General features: G+C 37.5%; 1 protein-coding gene across 1 annotated transcript; it reads left to right on the top strand.

Moving 5' to 3' along the window:
- Nucleotides 1-1,141: 1,141 nt before the first annotated feature.
- On the top strand, nt 1,142-24,707 carry LOC142358581 (intraflagellar transport protein 70A-like). The gene is made up of 10 exons (XM_075410002.1): nt 1,142-1,498; nt 1,768-1,934; nt 8,177-8,304; nt 11,863-11,974; nt 12,115-12,255; nt 12,520-12,699; nt 14,430-14,607; nt 23,132-23,587; nt 23,829-24,050; nt 24,305-24,707. Exons 1-10 carry the CDS (start codon nt 1,198-1,200, stop codon nt 24,439-24,441), a joined length of 2,022 nt encoding a protein of 673 aa, XP_075266117.1. The 5' UTR covers nt 1,142-1,197; the 3' UTR covers nt 24,442-24,707.
- Nucleotides 24,708-26,368: the final 1,661 nt, after the last annotated feature.

The following is a 26,368-nucleotide window of genomic DNA, read 5'->3' as shown; positions in this document are numbered from 1 at the left end:
GAACAAGTACCTGTTTTGGTGAAAAAAACCTACTGAAATTGTTTGATGATATTTTGAAAAAGCTCTGAGCAAAGTAACAATTGTGTGTTTTACTGATACTCTCTTCACTCAGTCAGTTCTTCCGTCCTCACTGAGTGGTTTAGATGTTCATTCTGCAAAACTACTTGCTCTTCCCGCTTTCTTAGCTGCAGCAGTAAGTGCCCGTGAAGCACAGGACCAGCACATTGGGGAGGAGTTCGAAGACAAATTTCAATTGTGGTCTGGAGGAGTGGTATGCAGTAACAGGAACCCTTTAAGCACCAGCCAACAAACATCAGAAGAATTGGTCTAAGATTATGTATCAAAAGGTTATTACCGATTTGTTGCCTAAGTTAGGTGAGGACGCAGTGAAACGGTTAAACGCCTATCAAGATAAATGTGTGTCTCAATGTCAAATTGTAACACCTTGCAAAAACCTTAATCTTAAGTTGTCAAATCTGTAGTTGAGAATCTCAAATTTGCGAGCCTCACTTACGGGTTTGCACGGGCTTTCTTGTGTAAGGAGTGCAGGGAGATTCTCACGTCACGCTAATTTGAACAACCTGTTTAATAAACTTTAGCCTCTGTTCGTGTTCCCTCTGTCTTAGAATCAGCTCATCTCTATAGATCCGACAACAAAAAGATCTGATGGTATGACTCTTGTACCCTGGAAACAAGGCAAACAACTTTTGTGGGATGTAACGACATTTGACGAGATTTTTTAAAATGATTTTCTGAAAATGGGTTTGCAACTGATGTGCGTAAATTTGCAGCTGACTCGCCAGTAAATTTGTCGGGAGGTGCGCTGGATGGCTAGTCCTTTGCCACTCCATGCACTTCTGGGAAGTTGTGTGGGCAGTCCTCGCGGATTTGTCTACATTCCTTTTCCAGGGTGTTTGTGTGATATTTGACGCACAAGCTTTGCTGTGCGCTGCCCACTTGCGCCGGAGGCCTCACACGTGGCAAGCTCCTCAGACCTGTGGTTTTGATGTCCAATCTAGCATTATCAGTGGTGTATCATTGAGAATAGAAATGAAAGTTAGGCTTAGAATAGTTTATGCACTATCCTTGTCATGGTCCACTTTTATTATAGTGTAATAATAATTCGTAGGACTTAACTATGAATCAGGTCGCAGAAGCTGATCTTCGAAATGGCTTATCTACAAAGTTTTAGAGGCGATGTATCATCACTCACAGCGCCCCAAGGATGGAGAATATACAAAAGTGGTTTATGACCTCATCAAAGACCAAAAATATGCGGAGGTTGTTAAGATATTGACTGCTGAGCTGAACATGAACGCCAGATCAAGGGCTGCGCTCTCCATTCTCGGCTACTGTACATACCAAATGCAGCACTATGAAGAAGCAGTTGTGTACTATCGGCGTCTAGTTGACTTGTGTCCAAATAATGAGCATTATCTGATGTATCTGGCCCAAGCACAATACAAGTCGTGCAATTATCAGGAGGCAATGAATACCGGTAAATAGAAATATTTCAGTCTCTTCGTATCCGCAATGCAAATTCGTATCATGAATAATGTCCAGATTTATGTTTTTAAAGCTTTATAATTTGCCCTTTGAAGTTTGACTAATGACAGCAGAAATACAATTATATAGTTGAGTTGACCGATTGCCCTTTTAGGGGAGGGACTTTCATTTGACATTTTTGGTTGAGAGCTCTGAAATTATCAAATTCCGAACAAATAAAGCCTTGCTCACGCTGCGATTTACTCGAGGCTCTGTTTTCAGCAGTTCAACTTGATGACGGGAACTCCGAGTTGGCCGTTGAAGTTAAAAAATTGCAAGCCGCAATTAAGTACGGCGAGGGTGACATTCAGGCAGCTAAGGGACTTGTGGAACAAAGTGCAAGTGGAGATGCTGATAAGCATGTCAATTATGGTTGTATTCTCTTCAAGGTATATTTTGTATTTTAATAGCCGCGAAGTGAAAGTGAGGCTATTATTGGTATCATCTTGTCCATACCATCTTTTGAAAAATATCGGTTTTCGCTTAGCGAGCCAGCAAATTTGTTGTACTAGTAATCACGCTTTTGTAGCGTTTTACAGCTTTAAGTTAACGGAATTTAATGCTAATATTCTGGTTTTTTTCAACAATTTTGATGATTTTTGTTGCACAATTTTTGGGCCCTTGTATTGCTTTATTGAGTTTATTGGTTACTGAATTGAAACATATTGCTTGTGAGCACTGTCAAGTTGAATCAAGTTTTTTTGGCGCAAAGTTGTATTCAAGGGCTCTCGAACAAAGTTTGTACTATACAATAAGACATAGTACAATATTGTACTATACTTATTGTACTATACAATAAGTTCGAACAAACAATAAGACCATCAAGCGTAGACTGCAAGCATGGTACAGCTGCAACTTCTCAGAACTGTTCTGTGAAGCGAAGGCAATCCAAATGAGAATGAATTCAAGGAACAAACAGCAGCACTCTGACCTCAAGATGTTCAACGATTTCATGTCTCGTGGTAAGATCAGTAATGCTATTCGCGTTCTTTCGGATGAGCACAAAGGCGGCGTGCTCGCACCTACCGATCTCATAGACGGTAGACCGGTCCTCGAGATTTTACGCGACAAACATCCTGAAGGTCAACCCTTGGAGCCCAACTGCATTCAGAGCGAACATCCACGCACGCTTCCTTACCGCCCTGCTGTCTTCGACAAAATCAGTGCCAGGCTCGTACGAAAGCATGCAATGAAGACTCATGGCAGTGCCGGGCCTTCAGGTCTCGATGCCGATGACTGGCGTAGACTACTTTCTGCTTTCGGACAAACCTCCACGAACCTGTGCAAGCTTGTTGCCAAGTTTGCTAAGAGGCTTGCCACGTCCATAATACCACCGGATGATTTGATTGCATACAATGGTTGTCGACTAGTGGCTCTGGATAAATGTCCAGGTGTGAGACCTATTGGTATTGGTGAAGTAATGCGTCGCATCACCGGACGCATAATCGTCGACTGCATCAGGCAAGATCTAACATCCCTCGGTGGAAACATGCAACTGAGCCTGGGCCAGAAATGTGGCATAGAACATGCCATGCATTCGCTTCGCCACAGTTTTGATGATCCCGAAAACGAAGCAATTCTTCTAATTGATGCCAAAAACGCTTTTAACGTGCTCAATAGACGAACAGCTTTAGAGAACGTGAAAGCCTTATGCCCATCTTTGCATGTTGCCTTACAGAATTCCTATAGCCACCCGTCTCATCTCTACATCGGTAAGTCGACCATACTGTCTCAGGAAGGTACGACACAAGGCGATCCCCTTGCGATGGCAATGTATGGAATCGCAATCCTACCCCTAATAACAAGACTTCATAATGACTCTTTGACTCCAAGAACAAACCAAGATCAGTCTCAGACAGAAAGCAGACAATCAACGTGAACTCATCTCGAAAAAATCCAGAATCGAAAACAATCTACCAGAAATGAAGTATACCATCCAGCTGGCCTCGGAGAAAGGAGCATCAAGCTGGCTTAACGCGCTTCCGTTGTCAAAACATGGTTTTGACCTCACGAAGACTGAGTTCCGTGATGGAATAGCACTTCGCTACACCTGGGAAGCGAAGAACACGCCAGCCATATGCCCATGCGGGAAAGAATTCAGAGTCACCCATGCCCTCCATTGCGCCAAAGGCGGTTATACGCACCTACGACACAACGAAATTAGAGATGTGTTTGCAAACCTGATGGATGACGTTTGCCACGATGTACAGATAGAGCAAAAACTTCAGTCGCTCGATGGAGAAATTTTCTCGAGTAATTCCACCACCACTGATGATGACGCTCGACTGGACATCAAGGCAAACGGTCTGTGGGGCTCCCGCTTTAATCGCACTTTCTTCGATGTGAAGATTTTCAACCCTCATGCGAAGAGCTGCCCTAAGACCATAAAAGATGCATACAAATATCACGAGAGCATCAAGCGAAATAAGTACGAAGAGCGAATCCGCGAAACCGAACACAGCAGCTTCAATGCACTGGTTTTTGCTTGTTCGGGTGGTCCAGGTCCATCAGCATCGCGCGTTATGAAACAACTCGCAACCAAGATCAGCGAAAAACGCGGAGAGCCGTACGCCGACACTATAAGCTACATCCGAACGAAAATCAGCTTCGCACTTCTGAGGAGCTGTGTTCTCTGCTTGAGGGGATGTCGTGCCCTCAAGCCTCGTGTTCTCAGTGAGACTTCGATTAGCGCCGTCGTGGAGGAGGGAAGGCTGCACTGAGTGTTTGGCTGCTTATCTTTATTCATTTGCTTATTCCTTGATGATCCATTTTTATTTTAATCCTTCCATTCTAGTTCCCTATGTGTGCTATATATATATATATATATATATATATATATATATATATATATATATATATATATATATATAGGTGCTTTCCTCTCCACTTGTTATTTATTTTTGTGACTGGGCCGTCTTTACACTGTCTGGAGGGGAACAGCTTGGAGTGCAGCATCCGGCTACTAAGTGCAACTCATCATACCCTATTTTTCGACCTACATCCATCGATGCCGGATGGTGTACACGGCCCTTTTATAATAGTGCTAAAAAAAGAGAAGATATCGAACAAAGTTTGAAGCAGTTAAAGTAAACGTGCGTGTGTGTCTTTTTTAATACATTTTTTGCTTGACCGTTTTTGCGCTTTTGTTCTAGAATATTCTTTGACTTCTCAAAAGCCTTTTTCACGCTTGTGTTCTTAGTTTTGAGTAAAGTCAATTGCTCTCACTCCGAAGTTTGTTGCTCAAATAAAAGCGATTGTAAGATAGGATATTACAACGGTATAGGATATTACAACGGTGTGAAAGGCGAGTGTTGTATGCTTCTGTCAAGAACTCAGTGGGTGGGGGTTTCAATCCCTCACTGTTCGGTTTTTTGCACCCATAGACACAAATTTGTCCAGGCTACATCCCTTGAAATAAATTGCCCCGCCTGTCGTTCGCTAGCAATTTGCCCGACGTTAGTCTGTTTGTTTTTTTATTGCTCTCGAACTAAGTTTGAAGCAATTAACGTAGACGTGTTTTTATGCAACATTTTCGCCTTACTGTTTTTTTGCTCAAGACATGACGTCTTGAGTGACTTTTTTACGCTTGAATTCTTCATTTTTGTGTGATTTATGTTGCTCTTGTTCTGAAATAAAGTTTTGCTAAAAGCGGTTGTGCACCAAACGAAAGCGAAGCCATTGTAGCTTAGCGGTGAAGATGTCGAACTGACATCCTGGAGGTCCACGGTTGGAACCGCTATGGGGGCCTTTTTGCAGCTACAAAACTGTTCCAATTTACACCACCTATGAATTAAATTGCTCCCGCTTGTTCGTTGGAGAGCAATTAATCTGACGTTATGCAGTTAATTTCTTTGAATGATATTTGGAAAATTTGAAATTTCTTCGAGTTTTTTTCCTTTTAAATTACAGGTTTTTGTCTTCCTATTATAGTTTGTCTAATATTTTGAAACCAGTTTGTCTCGCTATTATCAAAAAACGTTTTTTGTTCATGTGTTCTTGTACTAAGTGACCTTGTTGAATTTTAGGGTTAATTGACGTTTCGGTCAGTTTTTCTTTTATTTGACATTGTACTTTTCTCTGGTTTAATGCATTCGGCCAGTAGATAATAGTTATTTTAAAAGCTAGTTTTTTGGTCGTAGACGACTTCGAGTTGTTTCCGGAATTCTTTCGGCTGTTGTTTTGTTTTCATAGGAAGTACTTTTGTTCATGCGGCATATTGACCTAAACGCTAAAGTTAGAAAAACAGCTGTGGCGAAGAGTGCTTATATTTTCGGTAGAAGAGTGCTTATATTATACCAATTTCATCTTTTTTAAGTTTATTTTCTGTTTATAGTTACTGTTTTTTTGTATTATATTTTTCCATCGAGTCATCAGAAAAATAAAATATGGTGCTGAAAGTAAACTGTTTTAGAAAGCTAATTGGTGTGAGTTAAAGAGAAGTTTGTATATTAACGTTTTTCCCGTGTAATAAATTTTGGTGCGAAAGCATTTCTCTTCAATTGCGCCTTCATTTTTATGAATTTTCGGTGTGGAGGACTTTAATTATCATGCATTTGAACACTTTTGATAGCCTTTTTCTTAATTGTTATTTTTTATTTTAGATTGAAGTATTTGACCGCCTTTTTCATTAATTAGCGTTCTATGCAATTAATAATTCATGTATTTCAATGAGCCATATTTACGAAATTCAATAATTTTTCAGTTTGGTTTCGTAATCCTTTTAGGCAATAAACTTATGATATTTTTAATGATCTTTTCTTTCGTGTCTCTTTTAAGCGTAGTTTTTTGAAAAGTAATTTGGAGCATTCTCAGACAAATTGCTGTACTCTGTAGGGTTTTTTCTAAATTTATTTTCGTCCAGTTTTGAATCATAATTTGCCGAGTTTGTTTTGAGTTAGTTATTATAAGTTTTGTAATTCTGTTCAATTGTTCTCAAACGAAGTTTGTAGCAATTAGATCAGTCCTGGAATGCGACTTTTCGCTCGACCAATTTTTCTGACCCTTTTGACTTTTCGTACTCATAAACGGGCTAAACAGTTAGCGCCCAGATGGCATTAAGTTCTCTTAGAAACCTTCAACTAACTAGTCTCCAAGAATGTGATTAATAGGAACTGTTTTGGAGACGTATACTCATGATGAAGGGCGGTTCTTGACCCCCACTTTACCCTTCTCTCACGTCAGCCTCCCTTCCTTCAGCCCCCCCCCCCCCCGACCCTGTTTCCACCCATCATCCCCTAACCGCCCAAACTTTGCACCCATCAACCCCTCCGTGCACCCCCGCGGCACTGACCTCACGACACTTCAATTAAGCTAAAGCTAATTTAACAAAACCGTAGCAAGCTACTGTCGGAACCAACCGCTCACAGGTCGTTTGAGAGCAAATAGCAATGTTAGTCGGTTTTGTTTTTGTTCATTACTGCTGGTTGCGAGTAGTTTTACTATCGGTAACTAAATTGCAAATTGTTTTCGAATAATATGATTTGCAATTACTAATGATTGCGAATGGTTTTACTATCGGTAACTAAATTGCAAAGATTTGTAAGATTTTGACCTCTCTCGCGGTTTTCTGCAATTTTAAATTTTCATAGGTAATTTTGTTGATACATTTAATGTTTCCTCTGACGCGTGTTATAATGTCACATGATAAATTTTTCACCAAATTGCAAAGATTTCTAAGTAAAGTTAACAGTTTATTTCATAACTTGTTCTTAGTGTCTGGTATTTTTAATTCCTTACTATTTTCCATTTCTCTGAAATTAAGTATTTGCAACGCTGGTACATTTTACTTTCTGCTATTTTTTGTTTTTCATTGGTTTTTATTGCTAGTTGCCCCGTACTAGCAGTAAATCGATTTTGCTTCTCATAACTTTGTTACATTTTGTTTTACACAAAGTTTGTATTAAGGTCAAATTGGAGTAGGGATTTTGGTCACGCTGAAAAAGGAAATTGTGTGAAAAATCGAGTGGTTTTGTGGCGTGAAGTTTTTTCATTCTTGTTTTAAAGTAGAGTGAGAAAACCGTGTTTGAACAATTTTTTTTCTTGGTTGTGATTTTCTTCAGTGCTGCAATTTGACTTTTTTAAAAACTTTTTTAAAATCTTTTTTATAAATGTTTTTCCAAATCAATTCGTAGTCATTTCCAAAGCTTGATTTTTGTTCAACCAATGGAATTTCCTTGAATTGTTTCAGGACTTATCCTGCTGTTTTTTTTAGTTAGTCTTCCTCCCTATTATTGTTACTACGATTTGTATCTACGTGACGTCATTTGTTACTGGGTTATGTATCAGTCTTTTTGCCAATGGTATGATAAATTTCTAATCATATATGACTTACCTCACCCAATGAAATGACTTCCCCATTCAGAAATTAAATATTAATTCAGAGTTTAAACTCTTAATTGAATAGAGGTCACCTATGCTGAATAATTATAGGGCTATTTTACTTAAGACACAGTGCTTGAAATATAAATTGAAAAGTAAGGATCAGATGAAGTCGGAGTAGTGTTTTCACCGGCAGTTTTTTTGGTGAGTTTGTTAACTATGCGGTCTTTCGCAGCTATTTTCTGGCAATCTGCTGGCTATATTTTACAGTTTACCGTGAGTAACCTACGTGGAAATCAGTTAATTTGTTTAGGAGGGGAAGTATGACGAGTCATTGAAACATTTCCTGGACGCGCATAACATCCAAGGATTTAGGCCAGATCTCTGCTATAACATTGCTCTGTGCTATTACAAGAAGACTGACTATGCACAGTCACTCAGGTTTGGATAAATGTCATAATATTCTCTTAGGTTATATATAATAGTCAACATGACAACACTCATAAAACAGAAAAAATCGGAACACAAAAAATTAAGATTAAGAGACGGAGCTTCTGAGGAGAGCTGGAACAATTTTTTGGGGATTGGAATGCTCTTCAAACATCGTAAATTTAATTTCTTTTCTTATTAACAATTAAAGATAAACCAAAACCTAAAAATTTACATTATATATATATATATATATATATATATATATATATATATATATATATATATGTAAATTTTTAGGTTTTGGTTTATCTTTAATTGTTAATAAGAAAAGAAATTAAATTTACGATGTTTGAAGAGCATTCCAATCCCCAAAAAATTGTTCCAGCTCTCCTCAGAAGCTCCGTCTCTTAATCTTAATTTTTTGTGTTCCGATTTTTTCTGTTTTATGAGTGTTGTCATGTTGACTATTATTTTGGCTCCCAGCTCATTGTGTGAGACAATCCCATTGGCTGGAAACTTCTACTATCAGCAAGAAGTGGAATGCGTTAAGGGGTTTTCGAACCCGCTCTGTAAAACCACCAAACGTTTCAAATAAGGATCAAGAATCGTTTACAGCAAGTCATCGCCTATCAATAGTTCTTTTGTGAAAGAAACGGTTGATTGTGATCTGGGCCTGTGCCAATTTAATTGCAAATAGATTACCTGGAATGAAAGTTGCACTGTGCGTAAACCCAAACACTGTGCGTAAACCCAAACACTGTGCGTAAACCCAAACAGGTTTATTGTAATTCTAAATGGAACGCTTATCAAGGCTACTGTGTACCTAGAAAAATTTTCTAATGAACAAAAAGTGCGCAATAAGCCCAGGAGATATATCTCGAAATTTTTATCTATTTCTTCGACTTCAACTAATCCACGATTCTCCTGACTTTTAATTAACTTCCTGAAACTATATTATAAGTCTCAGCAAGAAACATTTCTAGCTGAGATTGTCAACTTAGCCAAAAAAGACAACCCCCTGCAGAAATTGGAGTGGCAAGCAAAATAGTCATTTGCCAAGTCCCGAAAGAGCAGTAAAGAGGATCACAAACACCGGAAAGGAGAGGATAGTTATTTCTTCAACTTAATCTTGATGAGACAGACTGAAGTTTGATCTGAAGATTTCAATAGAAAAGGCACGGCTTGAAAGGGCAGATTCCTCAATAATTTGTCATAATTCTTTCATAGAACAAGACAGACGCCTAGATTTGTTGCTGCCAATTAAAATGCTGAATTTTTGTAATGCATCAAAGGAGTTCGAACACATTAGCATCTCTATTATTACTCGAAGCAGACGGGAGAGATTTTAAAAATTATATAACAGGCACGCCCTAAAGAGGAAGAAAAAGCAGAAAATTTCTACTGTGTGAAAGGCGCAGCAAGGCCACTGCAAATTCAGAAAAAGATAAGGAAAACGAATACCTCTTTCGCTAAAACTGAAAAAACATCTTCACCTCTGTACTACAATAACATTGTGCTAAAGCCATTTAATCCTCACCGCAATACCAACTTAGACGTCATCTTCAATCTTTAGTATGAATGATTATGCAAACACGTTGAAAATAACGAACGAGTTTAAAAATAAGAAAAATTTAATAATAGCCGCAAAGCGAGCTGAGACTAGTATGTATTGGCATTCTCTTGGTTTTTGACAATTCAAAGAACTTGAATAGTATTGGTGTGCTATTTTGAGATTGGTGTGCTGTCTTTTGTTCCCACATTTTCATGATTTTTGAAGTCAAATTGAAGTGATGATTGCAGTCACGCCGAAGCGAAAAAGCAAGTGGTTTTGCGCCGTGAAGTTTTTTTCACTCTGATTGCAAAGTGGAGTGAGAAAACGGTGTCTGAAAAAAATCGCTTTCGCTAGTGGTTTTTTCACATGCAGTTTTTTGACAGATTTTTTTTTCGATTTTGTTGATCTGATCTTTCTAAACGGTTATCCCAATCCATTCATTATCCATTCTAGGTTTAGTTTTGTTTTCTTTATTCAATGAAAATTCTTTGAATTGTGTCAGGACTTGTCCTGCTATATTTTTACGTCGTCAAGATTTTTGTTGCGACCATATGACGTAACAATCACTTCAAATCTGCTTTTTGTTCATTCGGTCATGCAATTTCTACTGAATTGCGTGCTGTACGTCTTTTTTTCACTCTTAGTGGAGTGATTTTTGTTCATTCGCGAGATAAAGTTTTTGGTCACACGTGACTTACCTCACTCTCAAAAATGATTTCATCACTCTGAAATTGACTGTTCTTTACTTTAATTCAAAGAAAAATTCAATTGAGTGCGTGTCACTCTAATTGACGGGAATTTGAGGGCAAATAATAGAAGCAGCAGTAAGTTGAATAGATTCTTAATCAAAATATAACATCTGAGCCTTTAAAAAAGTTTTTTGGTCCGTTTCTTTTACTATATTTTTGTGCAGATCTACAAAGCTATTGCTGCTGTTTTCTGGTAATCTGCCAGCTATGTTCTCCATTGGTATCGAATAGAAATTTTCATCTTTTGATTGAATTAGAAGTATTTGAGCTGAAAATGGTTAAAAGCCAAGAGGTAAGTTTAGCCCATTAATAGACGTTGATTCTCTGAATTTAAATCGATGTACAGCTGAGATAAATAAAGGAAACGAGTGTGAAAAACAACTACTTTTTTAAGTGCCTAAAAAGTCTGCTGTAAGATATCTTACCACCTCTTATTACAATTATGAACCGAGAAGCAGTTAGCGAGCAATACATGGTGGCCGACTACTTCTGAGAAGAGACAAGACCAGTGCTGAACTTATATCTTCAAAAGCAGCTCTTGTTCAATAAAACAAAGAAAAATTCAGCCAAACTCGTTCGCTTAATGTTTAAAGAGCACGACAGTTGACGGAAACAAGTCAATTTTGAATTTCCAAGGCATTGAAATTTTTTTACCTTCTCAGCAAAGCCAACTTCATCTTGTCCGCGCAATAGTTAGTGCTACCCATTTTAAGCATAGGAATATAGGGCCCTGGATGGCTCTAGTTTAAATTGTTAATGTTTTAACGAGCGAAATCAGTCGACGGGGTTGCGGCAGCCTTGGGTATGGTAATTGAGAAGAGAACTTGCTTCGTCCGAACAGACAGCTAATTGGAGAAATTTCAAGCTCAGACTACAAAAGACATGATCGTTTTGGTTATCTGGCACTAAAAAAAGAAGGCACGAAGCACAGATCGAATTCGCAGCCACTGATCTCGGATTACCATGCAATTACTATTTGGACGATTGCTCTCAAACAAAGCGATTGTTCGCTTCACCGATTTTTCTTCTGACCCATCTAACTTTTCGTCCTGAGAAGCGGGATAAACAGGTCGCGCTCGGAGGGCATTAGGTGGCCCAGCAGCTCTCTTAGAGCCTTATGCCTCACTAGTCTCTAAGTATACGATTCGCCGAAACTTTAATTTAAGAGACATTTTAGAGTGTCATGGAGGGTTTTTTATCAAGGGCTAATCGCTAATGTTTTGAGGCAATCAATATTTCAAAAGGAAATGTGATCATTTTTTTTAGGTTTCTCTCTGAGATAATAGAGAGAGGAATTAAGGACCATCCTGAGCTAAGTGTAGGAATGGCTACCGAAGGACTCGAAATCAGAAGTGTTGGAAACACATTGGCCTTACAAGTAAGCTAATTAGGATAATCGCATTTGTTTTGCTCAACCCACTTAGTGTTAACATGTCAAGTTTTGTTTAACGAACAGCATTTTAATCTGGAGCAGTTGTAAAATTAAGTGTCACCGTGTAGTTAGTTATTTATGTTCAGGAGACAGCTTTGGTGGAAGGATTCAATCTGAAGGCTGCTATTGAGTTCCGTCTGAAGAACAACGAGGGGGCAATCGAGGCACTCACCGACATGCCTCCCAGATCAGAGGAAGAGTTAGACCCGGTCACACTTCATAATCAGGTATGAACACGACAAAGCAAAACAGATCGAGAAGTTGGAGAGCTAACTCAAACAGTTTAGAACTTGCTATTGTTAATCTTGGCAATATATAATTGGGTCATTCATTATTAACAATATTTCTCGGTGTTCGTAATTGCAAAAATAATTTTAAGTCTAGTTTGCATGCAACCTGATATATTTTTGTTCAGTTAAAGGTTTGATCAAATGCTGGGTTAACCTAGATATGCGGGCGCAAATATTCAAACATCTTTGTGTGATTTTTAGGCATTGATTAACTTTGAAGCGGAGCCAACCGCCGGATTCGAGAAGCTACAGTTTCTGATCCAACAGGCGGACTTTCCTCCAGAAACATTGGCCAATCTCCTCATCATGTATGTCAAGTATGACTACTTGGACTTGGCAGCAGATCTGTTGGCAGAGAATAACGACATTCTCACTCAAAAGGTTGCCTATCATCTTTACGTCTTGTATTTAATGTCAGCTTTAGTTTCTGGAGAGATAATGGTCTCTATATATTGATAGAGATGAATGTTTGGCGAATTACGATCTCACAATCTGAATGAATACTTATTTTTGACCAACTTTTTACTGCTATCAACACCCCTTTGCAGAAGTTGTGAAGCCCGGTCATATAAGTGCCTTCTAACTGGTACTCTTGGTTTTTGATTGCTCTCAAACGAAGTTTGTAGCAATTGTATTAGTCTTGCAGTCTTTCTTCAATGTGATTTTTCGGGTTAAACAGGTAAAGTCCGGAGGGCATTTAGTGGTTGAGCAGCTCTCTTACAGCCGTACGCTTTACTAGTGTCTAAGTATGCGGTTCGACAAAACTGTCCAGGAGACAAAATTATTGTGTGAAGGGTGGTTCTTGGAAGTTTGACCCTCCTTCTTCAGCCCCTCCTCATTCATCACCACCCCCCAAGTCACTCCCACCACTTCGTCTATCCGCCACCACCCTGTCGATTTGGAGCCTCTCATAAAGCCCGGAGGTCATTAATTCGGCGAAAAGATTTCTTAGAGCCTTACGGTATACTTAAGTCTCTAAGTATGCGATTCACCGAAACGGTTTAGGAGAAGTTTTTAGGGTGTCAAGGATGGAAATTCATTGTGAAGGGCGGATCTTAAAGTAGGAAACCCTTCACCACACCGCCCACTCACACCCACCCCTCACTTCATCCACCTCATTCAACCCCTAACCCAGTACGCTCGACCACTCCCTCCAGTTCTTATTTTTGTCGGAAGTTGATTTTTAGTTTAAGCTGCAAACCTCCAAAGGGTCATTTTGTTTAATTGCTCTCAAATGAAGTTTGTAGCAATTATATTAGTCCTGTCGGTCCTTTTTATGCGATTTTTCGCTTGACCGATTTTTGGTCTGACCCATTTGACTTTGCGTCCTCAAAAACGGGATAACAGGTAGCGCCCAGCAGGCATTATGTGCTCTTAGAGCCTTTCAGCTCTCTAGTCTCCAATTATACGATTCACAGAAACTGTTTTGGAGACTATACTTATGGTGTTAAAGGACCCCCACATCATACCCCTCGTACTTCACCCCCCCCCCCCCCATCCCCACCCCTGCACATAGTTCAGGCCGTACGTACCCCGTGCAGCCAAAACCCCTATCCCACCATTGCTGCGCTCACCTTACGCCCCTTCAATTAAGCTAAAGCTAGCGTCACTAAACCGTGCTAGCTACTAAAGAAGCCAACCGCTCGCTGGTCGTTTGAGAGCAATTCGCCGGACGTTGAGAGCAATTCGCCGGATGTTTAATTTTTTGGCCACTGTATTATTTTTACATGTTCAGGAAGCAGTTTGGTTTTTTTTCGAAATGAAGGGGGTTCGTTTTCGATAATAGATGACTAGCCTCTCTCTAAATGACTTTTAGCATTAATATGAAGGTCTTATGAGGTCACTGTAAACCATTTCAAGTTGAAGAAAGGATATCTAAGTAACAGAAACTGCAGCACTATATTAGTTTTTTTGGTGTAAAAAAATAGAAATCTTATTTTTTCCAAAGAAAAAGTTTTTGCATTAGCATTTTTGAACTCAGATATGAATCTGTTGCCGTCTGTATTCTGCGGCAGGCAAGTCTGTTGGCATCTATTTCGAAAATCTGCCTGCTATGTTTATAGATAGCATAACTGATTGCAGGTTGTGATGATTTTCCTGTTATGTTGTAGGACAACCCGTACCTCACTGCTTGGATGCTGGATTTCTTCGAAGCAGTGCTCATGGCGGAGACCTCACCTGAGGATGCCTATGCCAAGTTCGATGACATGAACGCCAGAATTACAGATGACCTCAGAAAGGTCACTAAGCTGGTGCAAGACTACAGAAACAACCGCGAGGATGAAAAAGGTGACTTGTTTTCTAGTGACTTGCGCGAACACCTTTTAATTGATATGGTGTTCGCATCTTAATCAAATTTCTTAAAAAGGAGTGTAAACGACTCTTTCTTAGTTCAAATCCAATGTCCTAAATAAGGGACCAAATCTCACCGTGGGAATGCACCACGAATCCTTGATAATATTTCACGCAACAATGTTCGAATTATCAAAAACGTTTTGATGGAGTTCGATGGAATTCACTGGCGCAAAAGAAGCCCTTGGTTGAGAAGACTGCTGGTTATCATGAGCTCAAAGGTACGGAAGCCATGACATGAAAAATAGAAGCGGATGAACTGGATTCCTACCTTTGGATATCTTTGTTATCGCGGGCGAGCTATCGTTGCCTAGCGCCGCCATTTTGTGTATTTGCTACTTAAATAATAGGTGAGCTTTTGTGAGCCAAAGAAAGGCATCATAGCTGGTTGTCGACGGCTTATTTAAATTTTAGCGACAAAACCAGATTCGGCAAACTTTCTTTTCGTTAAAATTCTTTTCCTTAGCGCGCAATTCGTAAAGATGATCTACGCAAGAAGTTGCCCAAATTCGTTTAAAACCATCCAAATATCATTGTCTTTACTCATAAAACGGCCTCATTGACCCGATTGACACCAACTTTGTGGTAAATAATAGCTGTCGTCAGCCTCAACAGCTATTATTTAGGCGCTCTACTTTTTTTTACAAGTAATTGCATTGTATTGTTGTGATCATTTTTAGGAATCGAAGACGAGTATTGGTTCTCCGGAGTGTTTTTTAACCGGAAGTTATATTTGTTCAGGCGGCCTTTTCACCTAATAGCGACAGTGAGTAAAATTGCAAAACTGCTATGTGAACTAACTTTTTCCGAGCGAGAGAAGTTTTTACGACTCCAAGAGGAGTATTGGTTCTCTTGAGGTTTTTTAATCGGGAGTACTATTTGTTCAGGCGGCGTTTTGATCCAAAAGAGAAAGTGAGTAAAATTGTGTGAACTAATTTTTGCTGAGCGAGCACAATTTTTTGTTCATGCGATGCGTCGAGTGATTGACTTTTTCACTTTGAAAATTGTTATGAGGTAATAGAGGATATAGATAACCGTTTTTAGCAGTGTTTCTGAGAGCGCCACATTGAGTTTCAAGTGCAAAATTTACTCAGATTTCTCCATTTTTTTCGTTAATTTTTGTTTATAGCTGCGAAGCTGTAAGCTGAGCGTAGCTATATTGCGGTGCTCTTGGTTTTTTTTGTTTCGTCGTCTGACGCTTTATTTTCGTTTTACATTTGTTCTAGAACATTCTGTCTCGTCACTGCTTAAATGGCTTTTTCGCGCTTGATTTCACGCTTTCTGCGTGACCTAAATTGCGGTTATTCAGAAACAGAATCTGTTCCTAAAACAAAGTTGATTGTACGAATACAGATTGTATGGTCCGACAGCCGAGTGGTTAAGGCGACTGGCTGTTAATCCGGAGATCGCCGGTTCGAGACTCGACAGGGAAACTTTTTTTGCACCCAAAAACAACCTTTGAAATAAACTTGTAAGTTTTATAGGCGGCGGCGATAACTATTATCAACTCACTTCTGTATCTTTTTCCATCTGTATTTTACGGCACGCAAGTCTATTTCGCAGCTATTCCGGCAATCTGCCGGCTATGTTTTTAATAATTACTTCATTTTTGATATTTGAGAGGACTTATAAATGAACCTATATGGCAACAGCACTGAACAATTCATGCCTCGAATTCCTCTGTATATGAAATGTGGTTTTTCTTTTTAATAGCCGCGAAGCGATAGCGGCTATTATTGGGGACATCGTGGTTTTTTTTAATTCGTCGTCTCCATCGATGATTCTTACGACCTGACTTCTTGGAATTGACTTCTTGGAATTGACTTCAGTGACTTCTATTGCTTTGCAGTTAAAATTTATGTACGTGACGTCGTTTCTGCTTTTAGGTCAATTGCGTGACTTACCTCACTCAAAAAAATGACTTCTGAACTCACTTATGGAACTTTAATTTTTTATGAAGATTTACTAGTTAATAGTGTGCATCTAAGTAGTGCCAATCTTATGTGCCCTAATTCGTGATTATTAGTCTTGAGTTTTTGATTTCGAATATCAATTTTGAAATAGCTCTTTAAGGGCTTTTCCTTATAGAACGTATGTGTCAAAAAATTGACAGTCCGAAGCTAACCCAAAAAGTCTAGTGGTCTATTAAAGGACTGGTGGTCGATCTGTCTATCTTATTTCTTTAGGTGTTTCTATTCATGGAAGGCCACGAGCGTCTATCGCGGCTATTTTCCGGCAGTCTGCCGGCTATGTTTAAAAAATAAACACAATAAACAGATTTTGGCTAATTTGTCGAGTTTTTCTGATTTTTGAAATTTGGTTTCATTTGCTAACTAAAACTTTTTAAGCACCGTAAGAGACTTTAATTTCGTTTCATTGATAATTCAATTGATTATTGGTGGTGACTGTTTGAAATGCCTTTGGAGTTTACTTTACAATTTTTTGACATTTTGCCAAATTATTTGTCTCGAAATTTTGAAATGTTACTGTTTTGATTTGACAGCAGGATGGCCCTATATTTCTACTGAACCTCCGATATGATAATGAAATGTTTTTGTTTTCCTGATTATCCTGTTTTTGCCCATATAGGGTCATAGGCTCAGTCTTAGTTTGATGTCGCTGTAAAATTGTTAATTGCGGGTTCATTAGTTAATTCAATTCTTTTTGTAATTCAGGCTTTGTCCTGCTATGTTATTTACCTCCGTTTTCGCTCTACCTCATTTTGCCATTTTTCCAACATTTTGCACGAATTTTGTTTTGAGTGCTCTAGGTTTAGTTCATTCTAATCAAAGTGCTTTTAAACAGCAGTTGCTCAGCAAAGCAATCTGAATGAACGGAAACTTAAAAAATTAAAACAAGCATAGAAACGGGATGAACGTGTAGAGTCCATTTTTGGATGCGCGCTCCTTGAACTTTCGTCTTAGTTACCATCTAGTACTTACTGGTATAACTTGTTCTATGCTGAAATTTTATAGTCTTGCCCGGTAAGCTTGATATGTAACTGCTTTTCAAGATTTCGATGTTGATGGCTGCGGGGATGCCGTGAAGATCTTTTACGAGCTGCGTGGCCGCTCTCACTCAGCATAGCTTGATTATCCATCGATGCCTTGCCTTTACCGAGGGGTGCGCTTGTGGCCATTTTAACATCAATTAAAATTTTTTCAGTTTTGTAGGTTTTTGATGGGTTCACTTTCTTTTTAGGACTCGAATAGGAGTAATGACGTTGTCTTTTTATTGGTAATTTTGTCAACGTGTTAAAGCAGGAGGTAAAAGTCAATGCCGCACGTGAAAACTAAGTATTTACATCAAACGACTGAACGAATTAAAGAGTAGAGGGAAGAGAGAGTGGTGTTCTTTTTATGGGGAGAGCTTCTTTGAGGGAGAGATGGAGAAAAGTAGGTGTAAAAAATTTTCCCCAAGCGAGGGATACTTTTAGATAACGTGCGGCTTTCTCAAAGCAGTTTTAGTTTTAACTCCAATACCTCATTCATTGGCGTTTCTCCGAATTAACTGAACTGGTAATATTGTGATAGGAAGCATTTTTGACCATCTGAAGCAAATATTACACTTCTAGACTCAATTTGAGCTTTTTTAAGCGTTTGGTGAGTTTTGTGGTTGGAATTATTTGTTCCAGTAGTTTTAGTTGTCTCTCGTTTCGATTGAATTTAATTTTGAGTTGTTTTTTTTACAGAAAATTGAGGAGAATTGAATTTCGAGTAAATTTGCCGTTTTTTGTCTGTTTTTATTTCATTTTTCTGCTTCTTCTAATTTTATGCTTCACCCTATAGTTTTTCTTAATGAATTTTTATTCATACTTATTAATAGCCGCCGTCAGCTTCTCAACGGCTATTATTTAGGCGCTCTCCTTTTTTTACATTCCAAAGAATTTGGATTGTATTGGTGCGCTGAATTTTTAGCTTTCGAAACTAGATAAACTGGAGGCCCTCGGCGTTCTTTAGTAGTCTTTCAAGTGCTTAATGTACTGAAGTTGCTAGCAGCGTCTAAGTTCAAGGTGAAAAGTCCCGTATTGGAGTTTTTGACCACAAAATTGCCGTTTTTCATGCTTTGTCTTTTTTGAGTTTTTTTCCTATTCGAATGATCAATTGACATTGGTTAAAACTCCTAGTAGTCTTCTACCAGCTAGAAATGCTGTTCAGCAATCTTTTTTGATGTATATGTTTGTATCCAAACTTAATTACAAAAATTTGACAAACATGTGGATATTTCCTTAGTAAGACAATTTTGCAATCATATTATAGTTTTTGGAAGTTTGTCAATTTCAATTTTCCTGAACTGAAGTCGTCAATAAAGATTTTTGACGTTGTTGCTAGCTTCATGCGCAGAATAAAAGAATTAACACTTTGGTTTTGAAGAAGTTGACATCAGAAAGTTGAAGAGAATATGCTGCAATTTGATAAAGAAAGCTCTTTAACATGATTATTCTAGAAGTGTTTACATTTCGAATGACGTCATTGTTCTCCTTTTGATTCGTAGTAATCATTTGGTTTGCTGGTCAGATGGTTGACTGCTTACTTTTCCATTTAATTCTTTGGATTGTTTTTCAGGACTTGTCCTTATGTTTCTTTTAATTCGCTTTACTTTTGATTACGGTTTTCGTTTTACATAAGTCACGATTTTCTCGTTTGACTTTTGACTTACTTTACTCACTGTTTCAACTGAGTGGATTTTAAATTTTCTCACATTGAATTACGAAATGTGGTGAATACTGTCAAAGTCAAAAGAGCAAAATCAAAAGAGACGGGATAAACCGTTAAAACTCGGTCATTAAGTAATTGAGAATTAGGTTATCAAACTTCTTTAGAGTGCTTGGTAGCTGACATTGGTAGCAAGCTTAATATTTTTCAGTTTGGAAGCTGAATTAAGTATAATTTTAGAATTGAACTGAAACTTCACGCCAAATTAGAACACTTTTTGACACTCAAGAAAAAAACAGAAAAAATTGGTCAATTTGTCGCTTGTTTAATTGCTCTTGAACGAAGTTCATAGCAATTATTGTAAACGTGAGTCTTTTTTATGCAAAATTTTCGCTTGACAGTTTTGACTTTTCGAGTGACTTTTACGCCCTTGACTTTTTGCGTTTCGCGTGATCTAAAATTCTCTCTCAATCAATTTCAAGCAGCTGAACTCAATTGGCGGCAATTTAATACTAAAAGGCAAATGAAAAGTGCGCCGAAATCCCCCCCCCCACGACTGAAGCAGGCTGCAATCCATTAGAGCTCCCACTAGTATTTCGAGAGCAATTCTTCCGACGTTTAGTCGGTTATGTTTTTCTTCGGTTTCAATCCCGATGTGAGTCAAGCGCGTCAACGGCGGCTATCTTCAGGCAGTATACTGGCTATTTTTCTATAGTTGTTGCTACTTTTATGTGACTTTTCAAAGCTACAAATGAAATTTTCAACTGAAATAAATTTTACAAATTTCTAACTTTTCAGGTTTTTTGTTCTTCGAAATTTTTATTTGTTGCGTTTCAAAATTTCTCTGCCGAGTATTGGGTGTCTGACTGATCTAGCAGAAGTTGTAATCATTTTTTTGGCGAATAATAGTTGGCAAGACCCATGAAAGCCAGACGTACTTTTCACTGAAATAAATGCTACAAATTTCTATTTATTTTTCAGTTTTGTTCTTTGCAATTTTCGTTCTCTTAGCTTTCTCTACAAAGTACTGAGTGGGATTGATTTAGAAGACATAATTAAAATTTTGCTTCGAATTTTGGTTGGCAAATTGCTTTTTAGCATTTAGAAAATTTGATTGATTTTTATATTTTGTCCTTTGTTCTTTCTCGATTTTTTTCGTTTATGAACCGTTTTGTCTTTAAATTTGTATCTGTTTTTAGAAACCACTTATATTTAAAGGTGTTTTTCACAGGAAGTAGTTTTTTGGAGTGGCAACTTCAATCATTTATATGAGATGCTATACCAGATTTTGTCATTTTTCTCATTTTTTTGTCTCTATTTCAAAATGATTGTAATTGTAGATGAATCAGGTCTGTGAGGTTGGTTAATTTTCACTTCGAGTTGTTTCCGGAATACTTCCGTCTATATAATGTTTTAATCTGTTCACCTTTTTTTCTGTTTTCACTGTCTCTGCCCTTGAGTGCTTATTAATAGGAAACATTTTGAAATTGCTTCATCAACGAGCAGCTAATGTTTTTAAGACTTTGACACTATTTGTTGTCCATATATGTCAGTGATTATTTGTATTAGCCTTTTTAATAGCCGCGAAGCGATAGCGGCTATTATTGGGGACATCGTGGTTTTTTTTAATTCGTCGTCTCCATCGATGATTCTTACGACCTGACTTCTTGGAATTGACTTCAGTGACTTCTATTGCTTTGCAGTTAAAATTTATGTACGTGACGTCGTTTCTTCTTTTAGGTCAATTGCGTGACTTACCTCACTAAAAAAAGACTTCTGAACTCACTTATGGAACTTTAATTTTTTATGAAGATTTACTAGTTAAAAGTGTGCATCTAAGTAGTGCCAATCTTGTATGCCCTAATTCGTGATTATTAGTCTTGAGTTTTTGATTTCGAATATCAATTTTGAAATAGCTATTTAAGGGCTTTTTCTTTATAGAACGTATGTGTCAAAAAATTTACAGTCCGAAGCTAACCCAAAAAGTCTTGTGGTCTATTAAAGGACTGGTGGTCGATCTGTCTATCTTATTTCGTTAGGTGTTTCAATTCATGGAAGGCCACGAGCGTCTATCTCGGCTATTTTCCGGCAATCTGCCGGCTATGTTTTAAATTATTTGTTTTTATCCTTATTTATTAGTATTGACAGATCTCATGCGTGATAAATGAACCTAATCAACGGCTCGACAACCTTTTCATAACTTTGACACTGTTGTCGATTTTTTTCAAGTTTTAAGCTTTCGCAAGGTTTTTGGTGTGTTATCATTTAATCTCATTAGGAACAGCTCTTGTAGGTTGTTAAAAGGTATTTTTCTAATCGATTTAATTGTTTGAGTTCAAAGATAATGCGCTCAATAACTTTGACATTAATTATTTTTAAGGTTTCGTGCCGAATTTTGAATCTTGCGTTTTTATTGTTCAATTTGTTTTTCTCTTCTCATTAATGGCTGGTCTCATCGGTTGCTAAGGATGCCTTAATTGATCGTTGCAGTTCATAGCTATTGTTTTCTATTACTTATACGCTGTTCGTCTTCAAAGATTTTTCTACTTTTTGAGTGCTCGTTGTTTTAGTTTTTGTTTTACTCATTGTGATCTCATGAATGACAGAATGCATCGTTTGCTTTTATTATTATTATTTTTATGAATCTGATACTTCCTTTTCAAAAAACATGTTGATTTTTCTTTGCATGTTTTCATTGATTTTTTGTTGTCCTATCGCTTATTCTCAAAAGTATCAATTGTTATTGGCCTTCTAATGTGGCGTAAATTGCCATTTTTTGGTTCCGACTTTTAGCTAACGTTATTTTTAATTGAGATACTGTTTGTTTTCGAAATCTTAATTGAATTTGTGAACCTTGCCTTGATTTATAGTTATTTTGTTCCTTTTTCAGCCATAGCTGCTAAAAGTAATGTCATGACTTCTTTTGTTTTTTGGTATTGCGTACTTAAAGATTTTGGCAGGCAGTTATGATGTTCTCTTACTCTAACTCTCTGACTTTCAAAGATTCTGATTTCTGCCAATTTCTTTTGTTTTGCTTTGTCTGTCATTGATTCCCACAAAGTTGTTATATTATGTACTCATTCTAAAGTAGCGTGGAGTCATTATTTTTTAAATAAATTGTTGTTATTTTTAGTAGCTCTTAAAACAAAAAATCTTGGAGAATGAAATTTTGTAATTATTTTTTGTTTTTGCCCATATAGGGTCATGGGCTCTGCTGACTGTCTTAGAGTGATGTCGCTGTAAATTTGTTAATTTTCAGTTCATCAGTTAATGCAATAATTTGGATTGTGATTCAGGATGTCCTGCTATGTTTTTTTTTACTTCGCTGAATGAAAATTTGTTTCGCTTTACCTCATTTTGCCGCTTTTTCGATATTTTGGAAGAAATATTTTTGACTTCTCTAGGCTAGTTTCATTCTTCGTCCATTCTACTCGAAGAGCTTTTAAACAGCAGCTACTCAATTTTCATTTTAGAAATCAATTTTCATTTTCTGTTTTTGCTATGGGGTGATCCCGATTGGGGTTATGGGAATCAAGGGCGGCTATTTTCCCGCCGGGTATGTTTATCATTGCTATTTGGAGACATGTGTACGAATCGGTTGCAGCTAGTTTTTGGCAGTCTGCCCGCTATGTCAAAATGATTTTGGGGGAAAGTACATTGTTTTATTACTATTTCGGCAGACGGTAATACGCGTTTCCTTCTTGTCTGAAATATTCTTATGACGATTCTATTGCTTAAAAAGTCGAGCCATTTCTAGTTCCGTCCCCTAAAATATTTGCAATGCTTAGTTGAGGTTCTTTTTTCAGTGCAAAAGACTATTAAAGAGTACGACGAAAAGCTTGACATGTACCTACCCGTGCTGATGCAACAGGCCAAGATATTCTGGGACAGGAAGAATTATCCTCAAGTGGAGAAAATCTTTCGAAAGTCGGTCGAGTTTCTGAATGACAATGATACATGGAAGGTAAACGTGGCCCATGTTCTCTTCATGCAAGAGGGCAAATACAGTGATGCTAAGGGATTCTACGAGTCTCTTGTAAAAACTGTACAAGCCAGACGCGAACCGTTGCTGTCGTGCAGTGCAATAATACCTGCAAACTTATGTGTGTGCTATATCATGACTAGTTTGAACGAGCATGCTGAAGAGATGATGCAGAAAATTGAGCGAGAAGAGGAGCAGGCTGCCTACGAGGAGCCTGACAAGAAAATCTACCATTTCTGTATTATCAACTTGGTCATTGGAACTCTTTATTGTGCAAAAGGTTAAAACATTAAGGTTCTTTATTGTATATGGAGTTTTTTGCTCAGTATTAAACTGCAATCAGTTACTAAATCTCATAAATTGATTTGAGTCGTAGTTGGCCATTCAAATGAGAAGTTGACTGCTCAAGTGGCGGATATGGCATTATTAATTTTGGTGTAGAAAGTAGTAATCGCAAAGCTATCGCAGTTTTTGTTTTGAGTTCTCTAGAAGCTGCTCTTGTTACAGCTTTAATGTTACAGGCAATTATGAGTTTGGAATTTCTCGAATGATGAAGGCACTTGAGCCCTTCAGCAAGAAACTGGGGACGGACACGTGGTTTTACACGAAGAGGTGTTTCCTCTCCCTCTTAGAGAATTTGGCTAAGCACATGTTGGTGTTGAAGGACGAGGTCTTCGTGGAGTGTATCAAGTTCCTGGATGCGGCAGAAGCCAATGGCAGGAATCTCAAAGCGTACCATGAAGGTGATATCTTCCCTGATCTTACTCTGCTCAGGTCATTAAAAGGACCTCTCGCTTTACATGTGAAACAAGTCCTCTGGGATAGAGCAGCTGAATTTACATGTAGTTTTTTATTGCTCTAAGTTAGTTTCACGGTTTCAGTTGAAACTCTTCTTAACGATATCAAATACCTAAATGTGTAGTCCCAACAACCATAATGTTGGTCTGCCTATCTTTTCCTGTTATTATGAGCGTAGACAGCAATAATTGAAATACAGGTCCGCTCCTGTCAGCTGAGGACAAAAATGACCCAATGAAAGACGGCAGAAACACGATCACTTTTGAAGCGAGATACCTCAAGTGGCTTTTCTACGAACTGAGAGACGGATTCAACTACAACATTTGTGCGCTGTAAATAGTGGACAGAAAAGAAAACAAAACGGACAAATAAGCTTGTTTGTACATGGTGAAAATGTATTTAATCCTTGTAGCGTGTAAATAGATTGTATAAATGAACTCACCTTAAAGTTCGCTTTTAAAAACGAATCAGCGTTGAATTGTTGGGTCATTCCAGCGAGTTTAAGCGTAAAATTTTCACCTGTAAATAAATGTACCAGAATAAGTGTAAATTCCTCAATGATAGATCCGTTTATAAATGTAATTCATTCTCAAAAGCTTCAAGTGTCATGTTTTGAGCAAGGCCGTCTTTCAGTTAAGGGAAAATACAGGGATTGCTGAAAGCAATTATGTCCAGATTAATATAGAGAATAATAATTAAATATTAATTAATTTAATTTTTTAATAGACGCAATGCAATATCTGGGCTGTTATTGGCGGCCTTCTCTTGGTTTTTTCCTACAATTCACAGAATTTGAATGGTATTGGGGCGCTCATTTTATGAATCGAACAGGAATATTGGTTTTCGTGAGGTTTCGTGTGGTAAGCTCCAAAATTAAATTCAATATCAATGATAGCAAGCAAGTCGACCTTTTTCAGAAAGGCGGTCAAAAACAGTATTTACAGAAATGGTGACCAATATCATTTCTCAATCAGTACCAGCTAAGAACAAGGACAAATTTAAAAAAAAGGAGGCGAGAAAATTGAATATGATTAATAGCCGCGTCCTCAATTCCAGGCGGATATTATAGCGCTCCTAATTTTTTTACAATTCAAAGAATTTGAATTGTATTGGGGCGCTGTTTTTTTTTAAGATGTGTTCACACATTTTTCAATGACTTTGATCTTTCAAAACGGGATAAACAGGTAAAGCCCAGCGGTCATTAAGTTTCATTAGAGGCCCAAAGTGGGCTTCAGTAGTCTTTCTAGTGCAGCTGCTAGAATGGCCTTAATTTAAGGTTAAAAGGTCATTTTTAGGAATTTTTGGGCTAAAAATGTTGCAATTTTTAATGTTTTTTTTTGTAATTTTTTTGAGTTTTTGATTAGTCTTAGGTTGAAGTTTTTTAAAAGTGACGAAGGCCTTTTGCGAGACAAAAATACTTGTTATGACCATTTTATGAGCTATATGTTTTGGTACTACAAATACAAACACAAAAAATGATACTAATTTTTGTAATTTTTTTTCAAGTTTTTTGAAAATTTTTATCTTTTTTGGAGTTTTTTCCAGCTTCAGGGGCCAGAAAAAGTCCTTTGTGATTTGATAATACAGCACTGCATAGTTTCTTGTAATAATGGATTGGTTTTCAACATTTTAATGTCCCGAAATTTTGCATTTTTTGATCAAAATCTGCAATTTTTTCAAGGTTTCCCAAAGCTGTTGTCGATTTTTGATATTTGTCAATTCTCAAGTGCCAGAAAATCTATTCCACGGTCTTAGAAAAGGTTACCGCATGGTTGTTTGTGTCACTAGATTTGTTTTCAAAAATTTAACCTTTTGAATTTTAGAATTTTTTGATAAAATTTTCAAAACATTTGTCTTTATTCAGTTTTTCTTGCCGTAGTAGCCAGCTAACCTGATCCAGGGTTCGATAGTATGTTATTAGATAGTTAAACGGCATTCAAACATGGCAATTGAACTGTTTTCAACATTTTAATAGAACGAGTTTCTATTTTTTTGAATTTTTTCTAAAAATTACTGCCTATGGATTAATGCATTTTTTAATTTGTTAATGGATTTTGAATTTAATGGGTTTGAATTTTGTTAATGGATAGCCTCTAGAGACAATGAAATGATTCTGAAGATTTTAATATTAGAATTTAAAGCAAAATTTTTATTAAATTTTGCAATTGATTTCATTTATATTTTTCGGTCATTTTTGAGTTAATCGATCTTCAAGGGCCAATGAGTTTTTTCAGGTCATGCAGATATAATACTGGTCCGATTC

The sequence above is a fragment of the Convolutriloba macropyga genome, chromosome 2, assembly GCF_964194025.1.
Source record: "Convolutriloba macropyga chromosome 2, txConMacr16.3, whole genome shotgun sequence".
Taxonomy (NCBI): Eukaryota; Metazoa; Xenacoelomorpha; order Acoela; family Convolutidae; genus Convolutriloba; species Convolutriloba macropyga.
Note: the sequence above shows the minus strand (reverse complement) of the source record. Positions and strands in the feature narration are given on the sequence as shown.